The sequence below is a fragment of the Gasterosteus aculeatus genome, chromosome 17 (genome assembly GCF_964276395.1).
Source record: "Gasterosteus aculeatus chromosome 17, fGasAcu3.hap1.1, whole genome shotgun sequence".
Classification (NCBI taxonomy): domain Eukaryota; kingdom Metazoa; phylum Chordata; class Actinopteri; order Perciformes; family Gasterosteidae; genus Gasterosteus; species Gasterosteus aculeatus.
This window is the reverse complement of record NC_135705.1, coordinates 17,971,723-17,993,757: the sequence shown is the minus strand read 5'-3', so window position 1 is coordinate 17,993,757 and position 22,035 is coordinate 17,971,723. Positions and strand designations below refer to the sequence as shown.

The following is a 22,035-nucleotide window of genomic DNA, read 5'->3' as shown; positions in this document are numbered from 1 at the left end:
ACGGACGTTTGGGGAGTGAGGGGTTAACAAGTGAACCAAAGGTTTGGATGGACCCCCCCCCCCTCCCCCCTCCCCCCCTTTACGCAAACAGAGCGGCGGCCTCCTCCGGCGCGCAGTCACGTGACCGTGACCGGGCGGCGCGTGAACGTTCAGCGCGGCGCCGCTTATTCTCCTCCAGGCTGCACGAGCGAAGATGTGCCGACAGGCGAGGGACGGGGACGCTCCTGGAGCCGGGCCGGCGTTCTCATCGGGGATAAAGTAGACGTCGCCGCTGCCGGACCCCCCCCCTCCCCCCCTCTCCCCCACCACCACCACCACCACCACCCCCCCCCCCCCCCCCCCCCCCCCTTTTTTCTTCTTCTTATGACGCCAGCTGTCGGGACTCGGCTCGGCGTGTCGCTCGTTCCCGCTGAGTGAGGATGAGGAGACCCAAAGTGTTCTTGTGCCTGGGCTGCTTCCTCATGGTCCTCCTCCTCTACTTCAACGGCAGCCTGAAGCCAGGTGAGCGGACTTTGTTCCACGTGCACCACGACGACCCCTTCTGTGACGTCATGTTGTCTTTTTCTGACGCAAAAGGACTCGGCAGGAGCGACACAAGGCAAGAGCCCCACATGTTACATGTTCCGTTTCTTCTTCACCACCACTGCGCTAAGAAGTCTTAAAAGTTCTCCCATCTATTTATTACTGAACACAGCAAGACTTCTGTAGAAACCTAGAATACCAGACACATCCCTGACTATTTGAAACATATCTAATAAATGTCCATGGCCATTAGAAACCTTTGTCATTCTATTGTTACGGTTATATTTTAATTTCCGTAATGCACTAGTTCGATAATGATGTTCCAGTACGCTTGAATGGAGCAAGTGTGAGAAGCGCTTCATCTTAAGCCATTTTCGTCGTGATAAAGGGATCCCTGTGTCTCTACATCGCCCCCCCCCCCCTCCCTCCCATCACGTTTGTCCGCTCCACACTCCCACCCGGTGTCCTGGAGATCCACAGCTAATGTTACCTGGAGGAAGGCTCGGAGGAGTTTGGTCGTCCAGTGTCCTCTCTCTCTCTCTCTCTCTCTCTCTCTCTCTCTCTCTCTCTGCCACACACAATGGGCCCCATTCAGATGTGCCGAGTTCTGCCGGGGGGCCAAAGAAAGCTCGTACATACTGCGTGGAGCGTATTGGGGTTTTTTCCAAATGAGAGATCAGGCAGGGCTGGATGTGTGTGTGATGTGTGATGTGACACCGGGGGCGAATGCCGCTTTGAGCTATTAGGAGCCGCCCGCCTCGTGTGGGGGGGGCAGATTCCATCCCATCATATGGCTGGAAAAAAAACAGATGTACATTTTTGGGGAGCTGTGGAAAGATTTTCAATCGAAAAATTCCTTCTCTGCGGTTGTGCGCTGCTCATCGGTCCCTCACGATGCTCCCTTTTACTGTACTCCTGTTTTCAATCACACTTGAAGGCAACGCTCTAATGGAAAACCATTTAAAGGTTTTGGATCACAATTTAACATTCCTTTTTTTTCAACTCTATTTTACCATGGCCATTCAGTGTGGTAAAAGAAAAATACTTTTTAAAGAAATATTTCCATGTAGTAGTAAATAGTAAATGGCTTATCAGGGGGCTGCTCTGGATTCAGGGCCTGGCGGACTGGTGTCACCCCCGAATGGCACCACTTTATATGGACACAACAGGGACATCATTAATGCTATTGGATGGATATGTACTCGCTGCTAGCTAAATTATTAATGCCATTATCAATGCTATTGATTTTTTATCAATTGTTGTATGTTAGATTCTGTAAAAAAAAAAAAAAAGACAAATTGACTCTGCAGCTCTGACCTGGCGTCGCATTCCTGGCTGCTAACTTGCATATATATATATATATATATATATATATATATATATATATATATATATATAATGTGTGTGTCTTCAAACAAACAATACGACCTTTAGCCCGGAGGGAGCGGGCGAGCAGAGGCGTTCTAAATGCTAATGGGAACAGACCGGCTGCATATCTGGAACTAATTTAAACTGATTTAAAGCTGACAGGCAGCTTTAATGGCTGAAACGTGAGATACATTTGAGCCGCTCAACAGGTACAATCCCAGAGGTAACCTCTCTAATGCAAAGTAAGAGGTTTCCTCAAAGCATTCCCCCGTCATGGTTTAAAAAAAAACAGAGTAAATACCAGTTTTTAGACATCCAAGAACATAATGACTTGAGTTAACTTCAATAGGACAATTTGTTCCATCTACCAACGACTCATCATCTCCACAATGTCGACGTTTGAAGGAACTGAGATCAAAAGGAGGCCAAAATGCAGGAAGCTGTATTATTAACTGATGTGCAGCAGATATCCTCACTTTCTATGAATGGATTGATTGTTTTTTTTAAGTCAAAGCACAACATGAGACGTCTTCAGGTCATTGGTCACAAAACAACATGAACATTCTCATATACAGTCTGGTCACATCTTGTGAACTCGGATATTGTAGTAAATTTCCACTTCTTACTTGCAGCCCACACTACATACGTATACGCTATAAGAATCCCCTAAATCCCAAAGGAAAAAACATGAGGCCCGTAGTCACGTTCACACCCAGAACGTCGACAAAAAATATGAGAAACTTCTCGCTATGACCATCCATCCAAACTAGATCTAGAAAAGGCACAAACTCACAACAAAACTCTTAACAACATGAACATTGAAGTCCCTAAAACTTAATTAACTAGACAAATTAAGTCTGCGAAACTTGGACGAGCTCCTCCAATTCATTGTGGCTCGGCTTTTTGACCAAAAACGTGAAAAAGACGGCTCGCAGTCTCCACGCAGCACCAGGTGTGTGTGGGAGAAGTGAGAGGGTCAATGCAAGCGGGCTGCAGCGGCCAGCTGCCTCCGATCTGTCCAACGTTACTGTCCTGCAAGACAAACGCACTCACTCCAGGCAGAAGCCCCGGGGCTGTGACAAGTACGATGCAAATAAAGCAAAAATTAAATGAATAAATACATATAATGAGAAAACTGACTTTTACAAAGGATGGGAATTTGTATCAGAGCAGGATTGGTTACAGATGAGTATCTCAAAGCTTGTACTATTACATCACAGTTTTGTTACAAAAACACATCTGAATTGTTAAAAACCTGAAAGTCCACCTTTTTTCTATAATATTTTTCACTTTCGTTGTGGATGCAGTTGTCATTTCTTTCCTCACGTCTTTTAATACCACTCTTTCTGCACAGATGTTTCGCTGTGCAAATGTAAATTTAGGATAATTGCAGAGCGGGTTGTCTATGCATGTCGTGTATGCTGCGCTCTCATGGACACAGAGGATGGAAATAGTACTTTTATGGAACATGAGGTGCCTCCCACAATGCAGAAAGACGACTGCGTTAACCAGTTGTGACATCTGGGTTTTTACATCTCGTGAAAAATCTGCCTGTTGGTCTGACGTGATTTTCCTTGTTCCTAATATTTATTTTTATTATCTTGACTTTGATTTTTAAAAGGCTATGCAGCGCATTGGGAGACTTTTGTAACTCTTTGAGATTTAAAAGGATCTCTTTACTCCTCGCCTGTCCCGGTAGACATGACTCATCAACAAGAGATGCATTTGCTCCAACGTGGGGCGTCTTACGTACGAGGGCAGGTGTGTTTCCTCTATGAAGGTTCACTCGGGCGCGAGCACCTTGGAGGGATCGTGGGGCAGCCTGATCTGGAATGTGGTAGATGTTTTATTGCATTGTCAGGCTCTTCTGCTCTGCGTCCCCTTGCTGTACATGTTCCCAGTAACATTGACAAATACAGATGCGATTAGCTAGTTAGTTATATAATTACCAGCAGAAACCTATTGCTTGATCCTTGGAGCGACCGCGCTGGAAAGGTACCCCCACCTCGTACCTTCCTCCGCTCTTGCTTGTTCCACGAACGCGTCTTAAATATCATCACTCGGGCTTCGCTGGAGAAGCTGCAGCGCAATCACCAGATTACCTCCCGGTGCTCAGGAGTCATCTGAATATGGCATCAGTCTCCGTCCCCGTAGTCTCATAAAGACTTTTTGACACCACTTTGTTCCAACCAAAAACAGAGCAAAATCGTCCGCCGGATGTTCTTTCAGGTGGTGAAGGTCCCGACGCTTCACGTTATGCTTCATACCGGCTTTCAACGGTCAACCCGCCGGTTGATTATTTAAACATCGGAAAGGATCCAGGAGAAGCAGAGGACGCCACCTCTAATATCTCACAGATGCATATGTGAGTTCTTCACGAGGTGTGACATTCCTATTGTTATCAGGACCAGGAAGACGCGAATCTCACATCTGGGTTCATTCATCTAGGTGTCAATAGACAAACTCTACGCTACCCACGAGCCTCTGCGCTCACACCCTTCACACACACGTTTGTGGCCTAAAAGGATCAGGCTTTCCTCTTGTACACTGCGTCTCTCAGTAAAGCTGCTCTTTGGCAGCAGAGGACGAGGAGGGGGGCATTTTCCTCAGTTGGACTTTAACACAGAGCTCCGTTTATGGCCTGAAAATGAGGAACACACATTGGCCCTTTTCTATATTTTACATTTCCCGAAGCCCTCGGTTCAGAGCGAACCAGGAGGAATGCTGCAGGGTTTGCAGGGACGAGACAGGGTTAAACCAACAGGACTACTCCGTCCTTTGAGTCGGCCGTAGGTGGGGAAGGGGAATCTCCTCAGCGGAGACAGTGTTTGGATTGAATAGCACACGATTTCAGTCCACAGCTGTAGACGTTGTCGTGTACGAATGCATTTTTCATTCACTTGGTAAATAGAGTTTTTTTTTTCCTCCACAATGCGACATCCAGCGGTCCGGCTTTAACAATTGAATCTGTTCAGTTCCCCGGCACTTCCATCTGGCTCATTGTTAAATGCGTCGCAAGAAAATTGGGGATTAGAAATTTCCTTTTGTTGCCAAGCAATGCGACATGGGAGTGGCGGGAGTGACTACCCACAATGCATTATTTCAGGGCCGCCACAACGTGCCACCTCGGCTCGCCGGTGTTTGTCCGCTCAGACGTCACCTCTGCCGACTGGCGCTTTCTTTTGGGAGGGGCAGCAGCGATGGCCGCGGGAGTGGTCGCGTTGGAAATGTTTTCCTGAACGGCTGGTAGTTTCCCAAAGGAAGCGGCCATGTCTTCAGAAAAACAAGGTCAATAGAGCAGTGTGCTGCAGCAGAACCCCCCCCGTCCCCCCCGTCTCTCTGCGAGCAGCATCTCTGACTGTTCTGTTCTCTATTAGTGGATTTGCTTGTGCCAATGCAGATGTGCGCAAAGGATTTAATCGCTTCGCAATAATGCCGTGGTGAAGAAATGCTCCCACCAGTTAATTATGGCATGGCAACCCCCAACGTCACCCATTACACACGACATTTAACTTGAGAGGATGAAGCTGAGCGTGGCAGCGGTTGTCGTGGTGCAGGACTTTGATTGTTCCTGGACTCTACGGTTGAGCTCCTGCTGCAGACGTGTGTTTGTGGCTCCTGAAACGCGCTGCGGCGAGTCTACTGGATTCCCAATCATCGTCTCGCTAATGGCTAAGCTAAATCCAGTTGGAATCCAGAGGTACCAACAAGCAGTGAGTGGGTGTAGGTGTGTGTGTGTGTGTGCACAACCAAGCCATCAAATATAATTGAAATGAAGAAAACGCATTCAGGCAGACGTCAAGCTCTTGCTGTTTAATGGTAGTTTAAACCTGCCAAGATCCACCTTTTGTCTTCATTTGCCATCGTCTGCTCCCATCACATGTACAGGCATGAAAACCTTCAAACTCACTAAAGCCGCCTTAGAGCACTTACTCTGTTTCATGGTCTCTTTTACTCTAAATGCACCATCATTTTACCAAAAGCAAAACCCGGATCCATTTGGCTGTCGGAGTCTCCTACGACGGTAAACAAAGTCGTCCACTATGATGGATAGAAAGCAGCTGGAAAGCACCGTGAAATATAACTCCTAAGATTGACTTTTAATCCCTCATATAAGCATTTAGTGCCTCTGTAATTTGGTCATAAAGTGCACATTCAATACTGTGCATGTGTCATTGCTTCTCTCCACTGTGACTGTCAATGGGTTTACAGCTCATAAGCTGCTTGGCACACATGAAATGGCCCAACGCCACCTCAGTGTAGAAAAGAAGCGCGCACACACACACACACACACACACAGAGTTCGGTCTGCTCAATATTATAACACCAGGCTGTTGTCGTTATTGGGCCCCTGAATTAATGTCACTTCTCATCCAGTCTCATTGACTTTGAAAAACAGTTTTTCAGCGTTGCCGATTCCCAACTCGCAGCTTCAGGTCCGTGTTTTACACGTCCTTGTCCAGCTGTGTTGTGTACACATTGGCAAGCTCCAACTTGTGTGTGTTTATCGTAGCCGTATTGCCTCATTTTGTTTTGTCACATGAATGTTGTGTAAAGTGCAGCGATAATGCTGATGGGCAGACTTTGGCAATCTCCTGAATAAGTGTTGCACCACTACATGATTGTGAAAGTCTTGTTTAATGATAGATCATATTTCCTGGCTATAACACAGATCTAATAACAGATATTTTAACTCCCAACTACATGTTGTTTACAGTCAATGCAGCTTGTTTGTGCATATTGCATATTGCATTTTCTACTTTTTAACTGCTTGTTAAGTTGAATAACTAGTCACCGACTGTTATGGGCCACTACGTTGTGCTAAGTGGTGTTTTTGCTTTAAAAAGTAACCCGAGTTTGATTTGGAAGCTACTTGGGTCTGACTTTGTGACGTGTTGTGGTTCCTCAGCCTCGGAGCCGCCCGGCGAGAGAAGCAGCGGGCAGAAGTCGCGGAGGAGCCCGCTCCAGACGCTTCATGATGGAGACCAGGTCAGTGCGCGGTAACTGCTCGCTAAACGCAGGCCCAAGTCCTTCTGGAAGGCTTTGTTCGTACGCAGAGCAGAGACGAGCAGCGTGGCCCAACGATGACAGCAAAAAAGGTTTTACATCTTTTGGCCGTATTCGCCCGCCTGAGTCAACACTTGGGTAGAATTTTCTGCAGTCACCGCAGCACGTCTTTTGGATTATGTCTCCAGCAGCTTTGTACATCTAGAGATGGAAATGTTTGTCCGTTCTTCTCGGCAAAAAAGCTGAAGCTCAGTCCAACGGCTACTTTCAAACCTCGCCGCAGATTATCAGTCGGATTGAGAAAGACGAAGTGCGCCTCGCTTTTTGCAGCAGCGAAATGACTTCTGGTCTTATTCTTTAATTAAGATGAAAGATTATTACTTCCAGCTCAGACTCCATGTTTAAACCTGATTTGGATTACGAAGAATAAACACAGGCCTCCTAAGCCATCAACGTCTTAAATCACATCAAATGCAATCCATCTGTTTTGCACCAGCCCTCTCGGTTGGAAATGACCCGTGTAAGTGTCTGACACACAACCCATCTCTGTGATGTTTTCATCCTTGTCATATTTTATGTGTTAAATACACATTGCCCTGATCCATCTGGAAGAAAAAGCAAAAGCAGGTTGGTGAATTTATTGAGGAAAATGTAATGCTTTTAACAGCCACTCTAACTTTATGCAGTCATGTCCAATAAGGGATGCATTTGCTGGTGCAAAAAAGATACTGGCTGTGAGGGGTTTAGATTGCATGTACCTCAGCCATCCTGCTGATGACGCACGCGCACATCTGTCCCGAGTGGGCGGAGACGGGACGGACTGCACATTTGTTTGCCCTTAACATCAGCAAATGTTTTGAGTTTCACTTCTCGTCCGCACAAAATGACGGTTAGCTTGTGAAAATGAGAGGGTTTGAAGATGTTCCCTGACAAAACGCCCCTGGGCAGGGCTCTAAATAGTCCCTCTGCCCCTCCATCTGTGAAACAGCTGCTCTCGGTTAAATCTCCCTGTGAGGAAAGGGAAGGTGCCCACGGCAAAAAAAAAACAGGCCCACTCCAGCAGGCATCATTTACTTTTTAACTGCTTGTGCTATTTTCTTTGGTACTTTGACACTTGAAGGCTTCACGACCCCCCCCCCCCCCCCTCCTCCAATCACCCCCACCACCTCCAACCCCACGACGGGAGCAAGCTGTCAGGATTGTGGAAAGAAAGTCCTGCGGCATTTGGATCAATGCAAGATCACTTTGTATTTGGATATGGAACAGCAGTATGTGAAAGCATATGTGCTCCTTTGCTCGTGCACGTTGACATTTGTGCAAAAGGGGATTTAGTCAACCTCAATTCAGCTCCATTGAAGTATTATTAATACTAATAATTTCAACTTAACTGGTTTAATTGAACGAAAACGTTTGGATGCAGCGTTGCATCTCCATGCTATAGATGCCTCTTTTATGCAACATTGGGAAACGCTGTAGATTAACAACTGACCCCGTTATCAACGCATGATCGCATTGGTTATGTCAGCTAGTTGGAGTCATATTTCTGGCCACCTGATGAAATGAAGTCTTTTCTCCTTAGAATGCTCTGGCTGTTGACTTCGTGTGCCGTGTGCTGGTAGTGTGCCGGGGATTTAGTGCAGCTGAAAACAATGTGGATGGAGAACAATGGCCGTGAATTAAAATGGAAACGCTTGTGCCGTCAGACCAACACGGTCCAAATAAAAGTGCGGCAAAGCGCCTCGTATAATTTGAATGCTGTGTAATCTAATTTCATAACGTAGGTTTTGAAAAAAGGATTTCGCTCTGATCATATTCCAAAAGAAATGGCACGCATGAATTTCCCCCCCCTGTGAATCATGGCCCAGCTTTTCGCTACATTTGATTCATGTGCATGTGCTCAAAACTCCCAGCAAGGCCCTGGCACTCACTTAATGGCATGTTTGTGTTTCGGTGAATCCTGGAGGCTATTTTAACGTCCTCAGGAAAACTGTACTGAATCGTGCATATTGCTCACATGAAGGAATTAATGTTCGAGGGTGTTGTAAACATACAGTACACAGCCGGCTGCTGGAGGGAGGGGTCGGTCTTGGGCCGCCCCCGGTGTATCCTTGATGGTCTGATGTCCGCCAGTAGACACGGAGCCACACATAGTGTCAAACTGAGGTTCAGGGCTCTGACCGCCAGGCTGAGCAAACGAAAGAAGTAAATAAGGCGTTTGTGCCACGAGCAGGCCAAGCTGAACCGGCTGACCCGTTGAGACGGGATGCGGACGCCGGAGGATGGACCCCGATTAAGACCTTCTAAGGGAAAAGTATCCGTTAATGTAATGGCCTCTTTTGGCAATATGCAGGTATCTGCGCCACTTGACTGACTTGGCTTAAATCCCTGAGTTTGATCAAAGTCTGTTTATACGTCTTTGGGAATATTCCCTCAATTGGCAAAAAACTACCAGCTCCTTAGTGTCTCCTCAGCTGTGTGAGGTCTGTGAGTCAGTCGCTGAGGGCCCAGAACTGTTCTCATCTCTGCTTTAATCGAGCAGCAACTATTTGTCTATTTGGTCCATTTGACTGTGAATGGGACCAAACGTAAACTAAATGAGCATCATGCTGTACGGACGAAGACGTAAAAACAGAGATGGGGACCGCAGACCCATTTGACTCCTATTTTCCTTTTCCCTCGAGGTGGAGTCGGCAGTGCAGGCGGTCCACCAGGGCCGACGGGAGGTGTTGGACGAAGCGTGCCGCTCCTACACCCGCAAACGCAGAGTGCTCATCCCCGAGGACCTGAAGCACGTCATCGTGGACGACCAGCACGGCTTGCTGTACTGCTACGTGCCCAAAGTGGCCTGCACCAACTGGAAGCGGGTGCTCATGGTTCTGACGGGGGTCGCCGGGTCCGTCCGGGACCCACTGGCGATACCCGCCAACGAGGCCCACATCCCGGGGAACCTCCGCGCCCTGTCCGAGTACTCCGCTCCGCAAATCAACCAGCGCCTGCGCTCCTACCTCAAGTTTGTCTTCGTGCGCGAGCCCTTCGAGCGGCTGGTGTCGGCGTACCGCAACAAGTTCACGAGGCCCTACAACACGGCCTTTCATAAACGATACGGCACAAAGATAGTGCAGCAGCACAGGCCGGACCCGCAGCCGGAGGCTCTGCAGAGAGGCAACGACGTCTCCTTCGAGGAGTTTGTGTATTACCTCGTGGACCCGGCGACCCAGCGAGAGGAGCCCTTCAACGAGCACTGGGAGCGGGTGCACTCGCTGTGCCACCCGTGCCTCATCCACTACGACGTGGTTGGTAAGTACGAGACGCTGGAGCAGGACTCCCGCTACGTGCTGCAGCTGGCCGGGGTGGAGGACCAGGTCAGCTTCCCCGCCTCGTCCAAGAGCACCAGGACTACGGGAGACATGGCGGCCCAGTTCTTCCAGAACATCAGCCCCTTCTACCAGAAGAAGCTGTACAACCTCTATCGCATGGACTTCCTGCTCTTCAACTACTCACTACCAGCTTACCTCAAGTTCAGGTGAGGCCTGGACATCGCTCGTCCACGGGCCGGGCTTGAACGCGTGGAGCTTCTAAAAGTGCAGTTTTTGAGATGTTTCTCTCCGTTCGGGCCTTTTTACGAACAGTGTAGCTACTGTTGAACATGTTTCCTGATTGGAGTTAGAAAGTAAAAAGCGTTCTGACTTCTGGAGAAGATACAAACAGGACAGGATTATACAGTATTTGACTGTAAATGGTGACCCAGTGGATGTCGGTCACTGCCTTTGAAAGTGTGAGATACCGTTCGACCTTTAGTTTCTTTTCATTTCACCATCTGCTGTTCTTGAAGTGTAATTCACATAAAAAATGTAATCTGCAATAGTTTAATGAAAGTATTGAGACCGGTAAAGTCTCCAAACGTACGTGCCTCTGATCTGAGCCTTATTGTTGACCTCAGCGGACAACTTTTCTAAACTCTGACTATGTTTATTTCTTTGTGTTGTAGAGAGGAAGAGATTTCTGTGTTTCATCAATGATCATGTTTTTATTTATTCTGTCATTGCTGACTCCCCAAATTCCTACGAGCCACAATAGACCTTTGGTTTTCTTCACAATTATCAAATAAATGCATTTCAGCAAAGTTGTTTGTTGGTTTGAATATAATCCTTTCTGATCACTACAGATATCCTTCAGAATACGGCAAACACACGTTACATGTCATTTTTCTATTTAATTTACAGATCGTAGCTGCAAAGCTCATCTAGTAGTTCTTACATTTGTGGGATTTAAGCTTAATGTTGCTGCAAAAAACATAATTCTTTCCATCTTTTGATCAGAAAACACAAGCCTTTTTCTATAAGTGTGTATCAAACAATTGAAAATGCCCCGTACACAGAGATGCATAAATAATTTATTCACAAAAAGGCCCACAAGAAAATCTCTGTATTGTCAATACACGCAACTCATACTAACATGGAAACAGTCAAGTACATTAGGCAATATTCAGTGGCACTGCTGCACAAAAAATAAAAGCAGTAGAATTTGGGCAACTGAAGGCCTGTTACGGTCTAAAGGCACAGACCCGCGTGAAAAGACCAGATTAAATCTACCATTCATCTTGCTTTAATATATACATTTACATTCAGTTCTATATAATTAATATCTAATACAATCATCTGCCATCTAACATTAACTGCTGACAATATGTTTACAGATGTGTCAACTGTCCAGAGGTTCTGTGGTATTCCCACTACTGTCTATTTTAGATGATCGTTATTTCTACAGAGCCAAGCTGCGGTATTCTAACCAGTAAAACTATAGACCCCAGTGAGACGTGTGGCTGCAAAATGAGTCCATACTTTCCTCCTCTGATTTACTCTATTTTCAGCCAAATGGTTTCCTCTTTGTTCGGCCTTTGCATTCCCTCAACCACTGAACGCTGTTTGATTTTGTTCTCAATCCTGAGCCGGAAGAGATATTTTGAGCAGAGAACATTTCTGCACATTATTTCCAGTCCAAAAAACAATTTTGTGAAAGTTTCGTACCTTTAAATTAAAGAGAATGAAATGAATGGCCCGGTCAGTGCGCTGTTTCTAATTTGAATGGCATGCTATCAGGTAGTTAACGCAAACTAGCATGTCAGCTAGCTGCTACACTAAACTCACTTATCACTACATTTTTTTCATGCAATTGTGCTGCGAGGAAAAGGAGACCCTTAAAGAGCCCTTTAAAAATAATAGAACATATTGATTACAATGCATTTGTATCAATAAGAAGTTCGCTAGCTTAGTTAGCTACTGTTTAGCTGCCATCCATGTGTCAGCTAGCTTATGCACCTATCGGGATGGCTAGATAGAGACGCCAATACGGGCAGAATTCCACATTAAAACTACTTAAATGATGTCCCTGACATTTCCCCAGTGTTTCCCAACTTCCTTACTAGCAGATAACCCTACGAACAATCGGCAAAAAAGGTAAATGGCATCAGTGGTTGGCAGGTGATGTCATGCAAGTGTACAGGTGTTTTCAGCCCATCAATGGTCCTTTACTTCCGCCGTTTGCATTTGTGCTTCAGAAACCATAAACATGTTGTCCATTCATGAAAAACTATCATAAACAGGAAAAAAAATGAAAAATGGAAATGAAAAATCTCATTGGCTTATTGGTGCTGGGAACCAGCAAGATGTAAAGAAAAACATGTCATCCCTGAAGCACTATATGTGCGAGCTGTACGTCAGCTGTAGGCCAGCTGGCCAGCTGCCTTTGCCTTGACTTGCTGTTGAGACACACACAGTAAATTTGAGTTGAAACTTTGGGAAAGACACAGGACGTCTCCAAAGGGTTTGAGAGGACACAGCAGAGCATTAAAAAGAGTGAAAAATGAGTCGAACCGAGGTTGAATCTATTTAGTCCCTTTAGACAGACAAATACACAGAATGGATCATCAGAATAAAACGTATGTGCTACTGTAAAATTAAACTCAGTGTTGAGGCACAAATTTAACCCCAACACAAGCCTCGTGTGTTCCGTAATCCTCACTTTCCTTCTCACGCGAGCTTTGCAAGTGCGTTTCAACCACCTGCGTTGAGGGAACAGCACAGTCAGGTCGTGCAGGACCACGTGTCTGTTAAACTCCACTGCCGGTAGAACTGACCGTCATGATCAGTCTGAAACTCAGAGCCAAGAACCCAGTCCCCAGCAGGTCCCCCAGAGCCGTGAGGTAGGGAATGGAGAAGTTATCTGGATCCAGTCCCCTTCGCCAGAGCCATCGCACCATCAGGGTTGCCACGTAAAGCAGAATCCCCACCTGGAGGATGATGATGATGATGATGGAGGAAAGTGTTTCCAATTTAAGAGTAAACATTTTTTGGGCAGAAACGAAACAATAACTTATTGGTTGATCTGACCTGAAGCAGAGCTGCACACAGGTAGCAGACTATGAAGGTGGGCGTCATGGCATTATGGCCTCCCTGCAGAAGATGTATGGCGTACAGGAAGAGAAGATGACCCGGGACCACGAGGAGGATCAGGACTCTGGCTGATTTGGAGTTCAGATCTAGATAATAATAGAAGAGAGAATTAATGCGCTTGGTAAATATTTCTGAGGACGGTTCAGTGGGTTTGTTTCCTTGTCTTACCAGAGGAGCAGAGGTTAGCAAAGGGCCCGGGACAGTTCTCCCTCATTATAAATGGAAGGGCTCCAGGAACACTCCAGCAATGGAGATAGGTGGACATCCTGCTGGCCTGGATGGCCACCAGATTCCCCCCCACACCTGCAGGGACATGGAAACGTGCAGCACTGATCAACTCCATAATAAACATGAGAATTGGGAAGATTAAACGGAACATAGCAGCGTGGAGGGGGGAGGTGCATCGTTGTCAAAGTCGGCAACAAAAATGAAATGAGTTCAAGCTTATAACTAGTATTTATTTATGCAGCATGTTTTTCTTTATTTTTTCATATTTGCCGATGTGTCGTCTTGCAGCCACACTGCAGTGTAGTAATATCGGAGTCACTCTTGGAAAAAGAATTCACTGACCAAACAGCAATTTCAGCAGTTATCAGTTATCACAGCGCCCCCGGGGGACGTCTTTGTCCTCGGAAAGCTCAGAAGAGAACGTCTGCGTGATGATTTTCATTGTAACACAGCCAGCCCTCCGGCTTGTTTCATTCGGAGCAGAACAATCTTGGTTTGGTGAAATTTGAAGCACATGGATCATTTGGACAGAAGCAGGCGAGGAGAATATTATAGCATTGTATTTATGTTACTTTTTTGATACTTTACAAATCTATTCCACTAAATTTCAGAGGAAAATAGTGTATTTTTTTACTGTGGCACATTTGTTTAGCAGCCGGAGGTACTAGCCACATTTACATATGTAGCCTTTTACATGCAGAAAAACCGATGATTCGCTCACAGGACATGATGCCCTACTGCAATCTACCAAATAGTATATCACGTAAAATTGGTTCCCAGTTGACAAACTACAACGCTGAAATGCTACATGTATTCGTTTTAGGACGCACTAAAACAATACAATACAGTGAAAGAAGCCATTGTGTTGGTACACTTGTAGGGGAGTATTTTAGACTTTGTTTCTTCTGCTTTTAATGAAGCAAAGGATCTGAATTCTTCTTCAACTGGTGTTTTTCGGTCAATAGGCCAGGAGGGAAGAGCCCTGAATTGGAATGCAAATTGACTTCCTGTACGTGGGTGGAGGGGGTGGGGGTCGGGGGGGCGGGCAGCACATGCAGGAGTCTTTGGTCAATGTGGAGCTGGCAGAGATGCAGCGGGGGGGCCATAGTTGGCATTCTGATCAGGCTTGTGGTTTATGTAAAGACCATTGTTATTTCTCTCTACTTGGTATGCTGCTTTGTGGGCAACTAACTTCTGTCAGTGAAGATCCCGCGCTTCTTTCGGGAGAGGGGGGGTCGCTGCTTAACCTCTGGAGCGCTTTAATACCTCATGACGGATTAGCTGCCGGGCGTCCACATGCTCCGACAATTTCCAGTTGACGTTACTGATAATAATGGAGCTCATTATAAAGCTTAAATGGCGATTATGGCTGTTGAAACCGTAACTTCAAATACCAGCTTGGCTTACTCCTCCCGGGAGACATGTCAGCCTTCATTTCTCTGCTCAAAGCGTGCAGAAGAAATCTCACAAGTATTTTCCCCTCCAATTAATGAGATAATATCCAAAAAAAATTTGACTCAAGGCAAAATTAATCAGAGCAATTTCATCCCTCGAGGCCTCTGAAGTAAGGAGGAAAATTCTCTACCAAGCAAGTACAAACGGTAATATTGCAATTAAAAAAAATAATAAAACAGTCCTGCGTTCAAAATAGTAAAGTAATCCAAAAAATAAAAAAGTATTGTCAGAAAATCTTACAATAGAATTATGCTGTATTATATTATATTATAAACTAAAAATACATCAGTAACGTTACGTGAGCTGCAAGATTTTGTCCAATTACTATTTAAGTCAGACCAAAGCACCTTGACAGTATGCAACTTGTGTCAAAGTGGATGGACCTCAAATGTCTTGGCAGCTTGTTTCTGTTAGAAGTGACTGAAAGAGGAAACATGGCCCCTAAATATAAAAAAAATAATAATAATAATCATCTCTAAAGGAAACTCTCTTCCTGCCAAACCTCAGCGGCTAACACACTGATGGCTGTGTGCCATCAGTGACTTTAGAATGATTTTAGATTGATAATAGAAATATCCAATCTACTCGCTGATGATTTCATTCGCTAATTTAGATCATGTAGAGGCATCAGTATTATATTGAGGCCGTTTTATAATTAGTAAAAGCTCTTTGTAGCAGAAAGTGTGCAGTGGAGTTCTTCTCACCATTGATGACTGGAGTGAACACTGCCATACCTTCGAAGTTTGGATTGCTCACTGTCTTATCCAGAATTAATCCGCCAATACTGTGAAAAAGAAAACACACAATTATGGGATCCCCCAATCTAGCTGATTTATTTCAATTAATGGTCATACATCTCAATATTTCAAATCACTTGCAATCAGGGGAAGAAGCGCTCTTCTGGAGGTCTCCCCACCGACTCACCTGCTGATGGACATGGCCAATATAACTGGTTGCCAGCCGGACTTCAGGACCTCACTGATTGGCGGAGAGCGACGGGCGATCATGACCCACGCGGGGATAAGGAGCAGGAAGAACCCACACACTGCGGGAGGCAGGTACCACGTGTCTGAAGAGCAATGTAGCCCAGAATGCATCGCTAAAAATCTTTGATTACACTTCATATGGTATAGAGATTGTTAGTTGAGAAGTTTGAGAGTGCGGAAACGGGAGACAAGAGATTCCATGACAGGGATGATGAAAGTCTTCAGAGCCTTCCACTGCTGCCGTAATTTTTACAAGAATCAAAAGTGGACAATGCTGCTCTCATGTGGACAAACCCTCCTTAACCACCTTTTCTTCTTTATCTGCCCTAAAGACCCTTTTGCAGGGGTTTGATGTGTCTTGCACCCTCAGTGAGGGGCTCTCTTGGTGTAACGTGAGATCTTCCCACCTCTGTAACAGAAGAAGAGGTTGCTGACGCCAGCGAGCAGCGACAAGGTGATGAGGTCCCCGAGGCTGGCAGCGATCGGAGTGGCCACATTATCGGGGTTGATGCCCACTTTTCTGGATCCAATAATCACAGCCACCATCACCAGACCTGACAAAGAAATTGTCACACACACACGCACACACTGAGCTCACGAACGCCACCCGTCCTCTGTGTCGTAGCCCGTGTTTTCACTGCCATCTACTAGGTCAGACAAACCTAGAGACAGCGCAGCAATGAAAGCGGTGGTGACGCTGCTGGCACAGAGGACAGACGCCTGGACGATGTCCACACGACCCCTGGACAGACAGCCGAGGCCCACTGCTGCGACCGCTGCCAGGAAGCCCACCACCGTAGCCTGGACCTGGGCACCAAGGAGAGCGTCATTCTCTTTGTTGCCACATGGTATAAACGTCTCATGATGAGTCTGCTGTAACGGTTCATTCTTGGTTCTCTGTCACGCAGAGAATACAAACATTAGAATAAGATGATGTTAAATCGAAGGAGTAGTGCAGCCTTAAGCAGCAATCTAGAATCATTATATTGAATTTCTCTTAACAATGGGTAGTCCTACCCAAACAATCTGTCGCCCTCTATTTTTGCATCGTACCTTTTGCATCGAGAAGGTGCGTCCTTGTCACTGCTGTCCGCTGTCAGACGACCAAATGTCCATTTTAACTAACGTCATATTTCAAAGACAAAGTTGCGAGTTACGCAACATAGTGGTGTATTTATGTGTCTTCACTAACTACAGTAACTTGCTAACATGTAGCTAACATTAGCTTGCTAACAACTACCTTTTTACATATCAGTGGATGCTAATGCTAACACGGGATGCTAATGCTAAATGTATCATTGCTTTAACATGATCCAATCTGATGTTTTAACTTGATCATTGGTGGTTCAGACCCCTCTGGTGGTCGTGGTTAATGAAGTATGGCGGCCTGCTCTTATTTCATAATTAAAATAATTCTATCAAAAGTGAATTGCACCTACAGAAACAAATTATAGACTGCTGATATTTGGGAAATTCCTTAGAAGTAAAAAACAAGATGTATGTACCCGACTGCAGCCACAACTCTCACTAAACTACTAATAGAGAAGTAAATTCTAGCTGGCTATGACAGAATCAGCCCAATTATGATTTCTCTTTCTGCGCCACTGACTTATCATGGCAACCACTTGTACACTGTCATCAAGTTTAATATGCTAATATGCATTAATGAGATGAGGGGAAGACCGTATCAATCCGGCAAAGCTTCTTGGATTTCATTAAATTGCCGTGAGGCCGTGATGGAGTGTTTCATTAACAGGGTGGAGAGTCACCTGAATGAGGGCCAGATTGCACAACACCATCCTCCGCTGCTGCGGGGCGCCGTCCATCTGGCCCGTGTTGGCCTGCGGACGGAAACCACTTCACGTCATCGCATTTCTCAATCACGTTGAGTTGATTTTAAAGTGTTCTGCAAATGTATTTCAACATTGCATCAAAGTAACCCTGACAAATGCTGGTGAGCAATGATTAAGGTGATAATGAATCATCACCACTGAATGCTGACGTTTGGTGTGGAACTGATTTTGAAATTAAAGGAATGTACCGCGTCATTTTTTAAAGGCGAGCTGCACGTATTTCTGCCGCTACTCACAGAATACTTCAGTAATGAGTCAACTGCATTTTCCCAAAAGTTGGCCAGTTACGACCGTTGGTAGGAACATCTTGTTCTTGGCTAAACGTGGTTTTATTTAAATAGAAAAAAAACAGGTGCAACATATTAGCACCTTATGTCACCTGTTTGTAAAAAGATGTGACATTTTGCTCCATGAAGGTAAAAAGGGATTCAGAATAAACATTGACTCTACGTGCTGGTGTGCGTGACTAAGTGTACTCTGTACATGTGTGCATGAGTTTCCACTCACTGCCGTTGACAGTCGGGATGCCAATGTCATCTCCAGATTCCCCTTCAGCCCCACCAGGGCCGGCACCAAGATAAACACCTCTGGGATCTCCTTGAACACCTCCCAGTGCTGAAAAACACCACAGCGCTCTATTAATGCAACTTCTGCTCACACACACACGCACACACACACACACACACACACGCACACACACACACATATATATATAGACATATACATTTATTTTTAAGGGATGTGTTGGAGTTTACGGTTGAGGCTGTTGTGCAGAGAAGTAGAGGCTATAAAGAGAAAGCTATCAAAAAGCAATATACATTGCACACTACCCAACAATCCTTATTGCATATCTACAGATGTTAAAAAAAAACAATTTATGACCAAAACAAATAACATTTATTTATATTTTGTTACTTACTTTACAATAAAAAAATAAATCATGAAATGTGTTTGCGTCTTCGAGGGCATACATTACAAATGAATTGATCGGATTTGCTTTACTGTGAATTTGACAGTTTTGAGTGGTCTGATTTTCCTAATCTGTCCCACTCGCCTCCTGTTGGTTCACTCATTTCTCCTCTCCCAAGGACATTTCGCCAGGGAAACCCAAGAGACATAAATCCCATCTTGTATCAGTGTTTTTGTGGTTTCTCTCCCATTGCTTCATCACACAAGCATCGCATTCATCCTTGTTCTGCCGCTGCCTGTAAATGAGAAGGCTTTGCTCACGTGACGTGGTGGTTATGGTCAATAACAACAGCGAATCATATTCCCCGCTTAGAATAAAAAACGACTCGCGTCGAACAACAAAAGACTCAAACAGACCACTAATGTCGGTAACAATCATGTAAACTCACGCTCACACAGACGCCCTTTTTGTTCATCTTCCTTCTCGCCCACATACTTGCACTGCATCCATGAGGATGCCGGCCGCCACCATGCCCAGGCCGGACACCAGGTACGGCAGCAGGATCTGCGCCGCGACTGTCCACGAGCTCTCCGGCAGCCAGCCGTGTGCCGCGCGGGTCAGTCGGCACGAGAAGCCCCTCAGCTTCTTCCCCTGGAAGCGCAGCTCCAGGGCGAGATGGGTCACCGCCATGGCCCCCCCCCCCCCCCCCCGTTAACCCATCGCCCTCCCGGTGGAGCGTCTAGCGGGGGCGGGACATCCAGAAGTTGTTTTTGACAGGTTTGAATTAATCATCCAGTTCGGACGGAAGGAAGCGCAGAGGGAGATTCCTCCCGAGTGGTCTCCTCAAAGGGTCCCAGCTGGTGGTTTTGCCTGATAAATGTGACCACAAGCTTGTTTTGTCCTCCACCTGCGCCTCCGACTCGGACGGGGCAGCAACATGAATGGTGGAATGGGTGGAGGAAGCTGCTTTCATCCACACGAATGGTTCACACACACACACATTAAGACACACACACACACACACACACGCCGACTCACTTGACAGCAGGTCTGGGAAGCCTCTTCTGACACTCTGCTACTGACACACACACACACACACACACACACACACACACACAGACACGCACACACTTTCCCTCCTTACGCCTCACTCTTCAGCAGCCGGGCGGACGAGGCGGAGCGCTGGAAGCCCGGTCTCTCACGGGCCCTGAAGAGTGTCCAGGTCCGGAGGGGCAAGGACATCCAGAAGGCCAGCAGCTTCTTCTCGGCCCCCCTGCACACCTCCTCATCTCCCTGCTTGCCGGCGGGCTGATGCCCGCCGCTCTGGACCTCTCTCCTCATTGTGACGGTTGGTCCAGGCCTGACTGTCTCAGGGGTCTTCGTCCTTCAGTTTTCCCGTCTTTCTCCCCGTGTCCTTTTTTTGGGGATCAGTTCAGAGGACAATGCGGCTGTTGTTGTGCTCTCCGCCTCTTTGATAGCTCCTCCTTTTCCCCGCTCGTGATGTCCTCGCCGTGCGTGGGTGACGCAGTCGGAGCGGCAGGAGGTGCCTGCCCCCCCCCCCCCCCCCCTCGTCACCAACACGTGCCGCTGCTGCCCAAAGGACACCGTTTATCAGCCGCGATGGGAGGAAACGCATTCAGCCGTCGCCTGATTTGTGCTCACTAGATGATGTCACGCAAACCTGCTCGGAATACTTATTGAGACCGCGTCCTCACGCACACAAAAGGACAGTGACTCAGCTTAAAAAGTGTCCTTGAGACAAACACCTCTGGTCATATTTTGGAGTGAATAGTGAGGCAACAAAGCTTTGACTAAGTCTGAACCTCCGTCCAAACCAGACTGTATGAAATAGATCCAAACGCAGCAGATTACAAGAAAGAAAACTATCTCTTGATTTAAATTCCGTCCGTTCTACCTCCCATCCTTTTTCATCACATATGATGGAGCCCCGACATTAATTATGAGGAGACCCAAATACAGTGTGACCTTTTCCCACATCTGTATCTCTACCGCATTAGTTCACTGTGACCTCCAAACCCACTGCGCCACCACCTCGCCGTCCCAAATCACCTCAGAGAGACGTGGAAGGAGTCACGGGGAATCGGACATGGAGGGACAAGTATGGTTACCACATCCCTGTCATTTCAAGCTCTTCAGTCATATTGATCAGTGATATGGCAAGGACTCTTGCTATACAAGATACAAGGAAATGAATTTGGACTTGATCTGCTCGTCATCCATCCTAGCGTCACAGATTCTGTGTGGTCGAACACCAGTGAGTCACTGACCTGCAGCCGGTCCAGCAGCAGGCCGGCCGTCACCGTGCCGAGCCCGGCCAGCAGGCCCGAGAGCAGCATCTGGAGGCACATCACCGCGGTGGACTCTCGAGAGGAGACGCGGAGCTTCTCCTCCTCCATACCGTCTGCCACCGAGATCCAGGTCGCCCCGCTTCCCGTGGCCGTCCCAACCACACCGCTGCCAACCGGAGGAGGCCGACACTCTTTGTTTGTCTTTCAGTCTGTCAACCTGACCCAAACCCGACCCGACCCGACCGCCTGCTCGGTCACCTGCGCGCTCGATATGTCAAAGACCAGCAGTGTTATTATCAGAAAGTCAGAAAACTCAGGAAACTACAAGATACAAAATGAATTCATATTAATATTATGGAACACATTTACCGCACAGAAATCAAAAGGACACGATACGGATTGGGCAAAAACAGAAATAGGTTTACAATGTGTGATATTACCCAATGCACATAGCCTTCAGTACGAGGTAACACAGTGGTGTTTGATCGCTTGTTGTTTTTTTGTGCGCTGCGTAAATCTAAAATAGAGTCTGTGCCCATTACCTGCTATAAATATTCATTGCACACCAGCCATCGCCAGCTGAGGTGTCGTGTTACACGTCAAAGGCTGAGCTCGAGGGGTTTGGAGCCGTAGATCACAGCTCGCTCGATGTGTTTTCTGTTGCAGGCTTTCCTTTCTTAAGTTTACTCAGCAACGGCTTTGTTGCTTCATGGCTCCCGTTGAGTATTAATGGCATTTGCTGGCAGACACGGGCTCTTGTGAGCTGGTGGCAGTCGAGGTCGAAGCAACTTTGCTAGCAGCAGTAAACAAGGTCAATGACAAGAGGCCGGCCCGGCAGCCGGACGAGAGGGGTCTCCTCTGCAAAGGTTTGGTCTTCCTCGCAGCATGTAACCGTTTGCGTTTGCAAAAACGGAACTAAGATTCTGGTCAAGACGTTGTTTAGTT

General features: G+C 46.6%; 2 protein-coding genes across 5 annotated transcripts; one reads left to right on the top strand and one right to left on the bottom strand.

Annotated features, from left to right (window-relative positions):
- LOC120835510 (carbohydrate sulfotransferase 11) lies at window positions 1-11,020 on the top strand. The gene is made up of 3 exons (XM_040204529.2): window positions 1-501; window positions 6,800-6,879; window positions 9,579-11,020. The coding sequence occupies exons 1-3, from the start codon at window positions 420-422 to the stop codon at window positions 10,422-10,424; spliced, it is 1,008 nt and encodes a 335-aa protein (XP_040060463.2). The 5' UTR covers window positions 1-419; the 3' UTR covers window positions 10,425-11,020.
- Window positions 11,021-11,272: 252 nt separating this feature from the next.
- LOC120835503 (solute carrier family 41 member 1) lies at window positions 11,273-21,241 on the bottom strand. Of its 4 annotated transcripts, none has more exons than XM_040204513.2 (10): window positions 21,070-21,241; window positions 18,379-18,486; window positions 17,788-17,859; window positions 16,681-16,825; window positions 16,426-16,572; window positions 15,957-16,101; window positions 15,737-15,816; window positions 13,518-13,652; window positions 13,287-13,435; window positions 11,273-13,186 (listed from the first exon to the last, which is right to left on the bottom strand). In XM_040204513.2, the coding sequence occupies exons 1-10, from the start codon at window positions 21,196-21,198 to the stop codon at window positions 13,007-13,009; spliced, it is 1,290 nt and encodes a 429-aa protein (XP_040060447.2). In that variant the 5' UTR covers window positions 21,199-21,241; the 3' UTR covers window positions 11,273-13,006. The 4 variants fall into 4 exon arrangements, with proteins under 4 accessions (XP_040060447.2, XP_040060445.2, XP_040060448.2 ...); XM_040204511.2 differs by lacking the exon at window positions 21,070-21,241 and adding an exon at window positions 19,277-20,278; XM_040204514.2 differs by lacking the exon at window positions 21,070-21,241 and adding an exon at window positions 19,230-20,246.
- Between the last annotated feature and the right edge of the window lie 794 nt (window positions 21,242-22,035).

Bases quoted from the DNA above. Each gene is read 5' to 3' on its own strand.
- LOC120835510 (XM_040204529.2), top strand. From the start codon at position 420: ATGAGGAGACCCAAAGTGTTCTTGTGCCTGGGCTGCTTCCTCATGGTC. The intron at 502-6,799 runs GTGAGCGGACTT...GTGGTTCCTCAG, and splicing joins CAACGGCAGCCTGAAGCCAG to CCTCGGAGCCGCCCGGCGAG. The intron at 6,880-9,578 runs GTCAGTGCGCGG...TTTTCCCTCGAG, and splicing joins CGCTTCATGATGGAGACCAG to GTGGAGTCGGCAGTGCAGGC.
- LOC120835503 (XM_040204511.2), bottom strand. From the start codon at position 19,471: ATGGCGGTGACCCATCTCGCCCTGGAGCTGCGCTTCCAGGGGAAGAAG. The intron at 18,487-19,276 runs GTATGTGGGCGA...GGTGTTTTTCAG, and splicing joins TCCTCATGGATGCAGTGCAA to CACTGGGAGGTGTTCAAGGA. The intron at 13,436-13,517 runs GTAAGACAAGGA...ATTATTATCTAG, and splicing joins TGCTAACCTCTGCTCCTCTG to ATCTGAACTCCAAATCAGCC.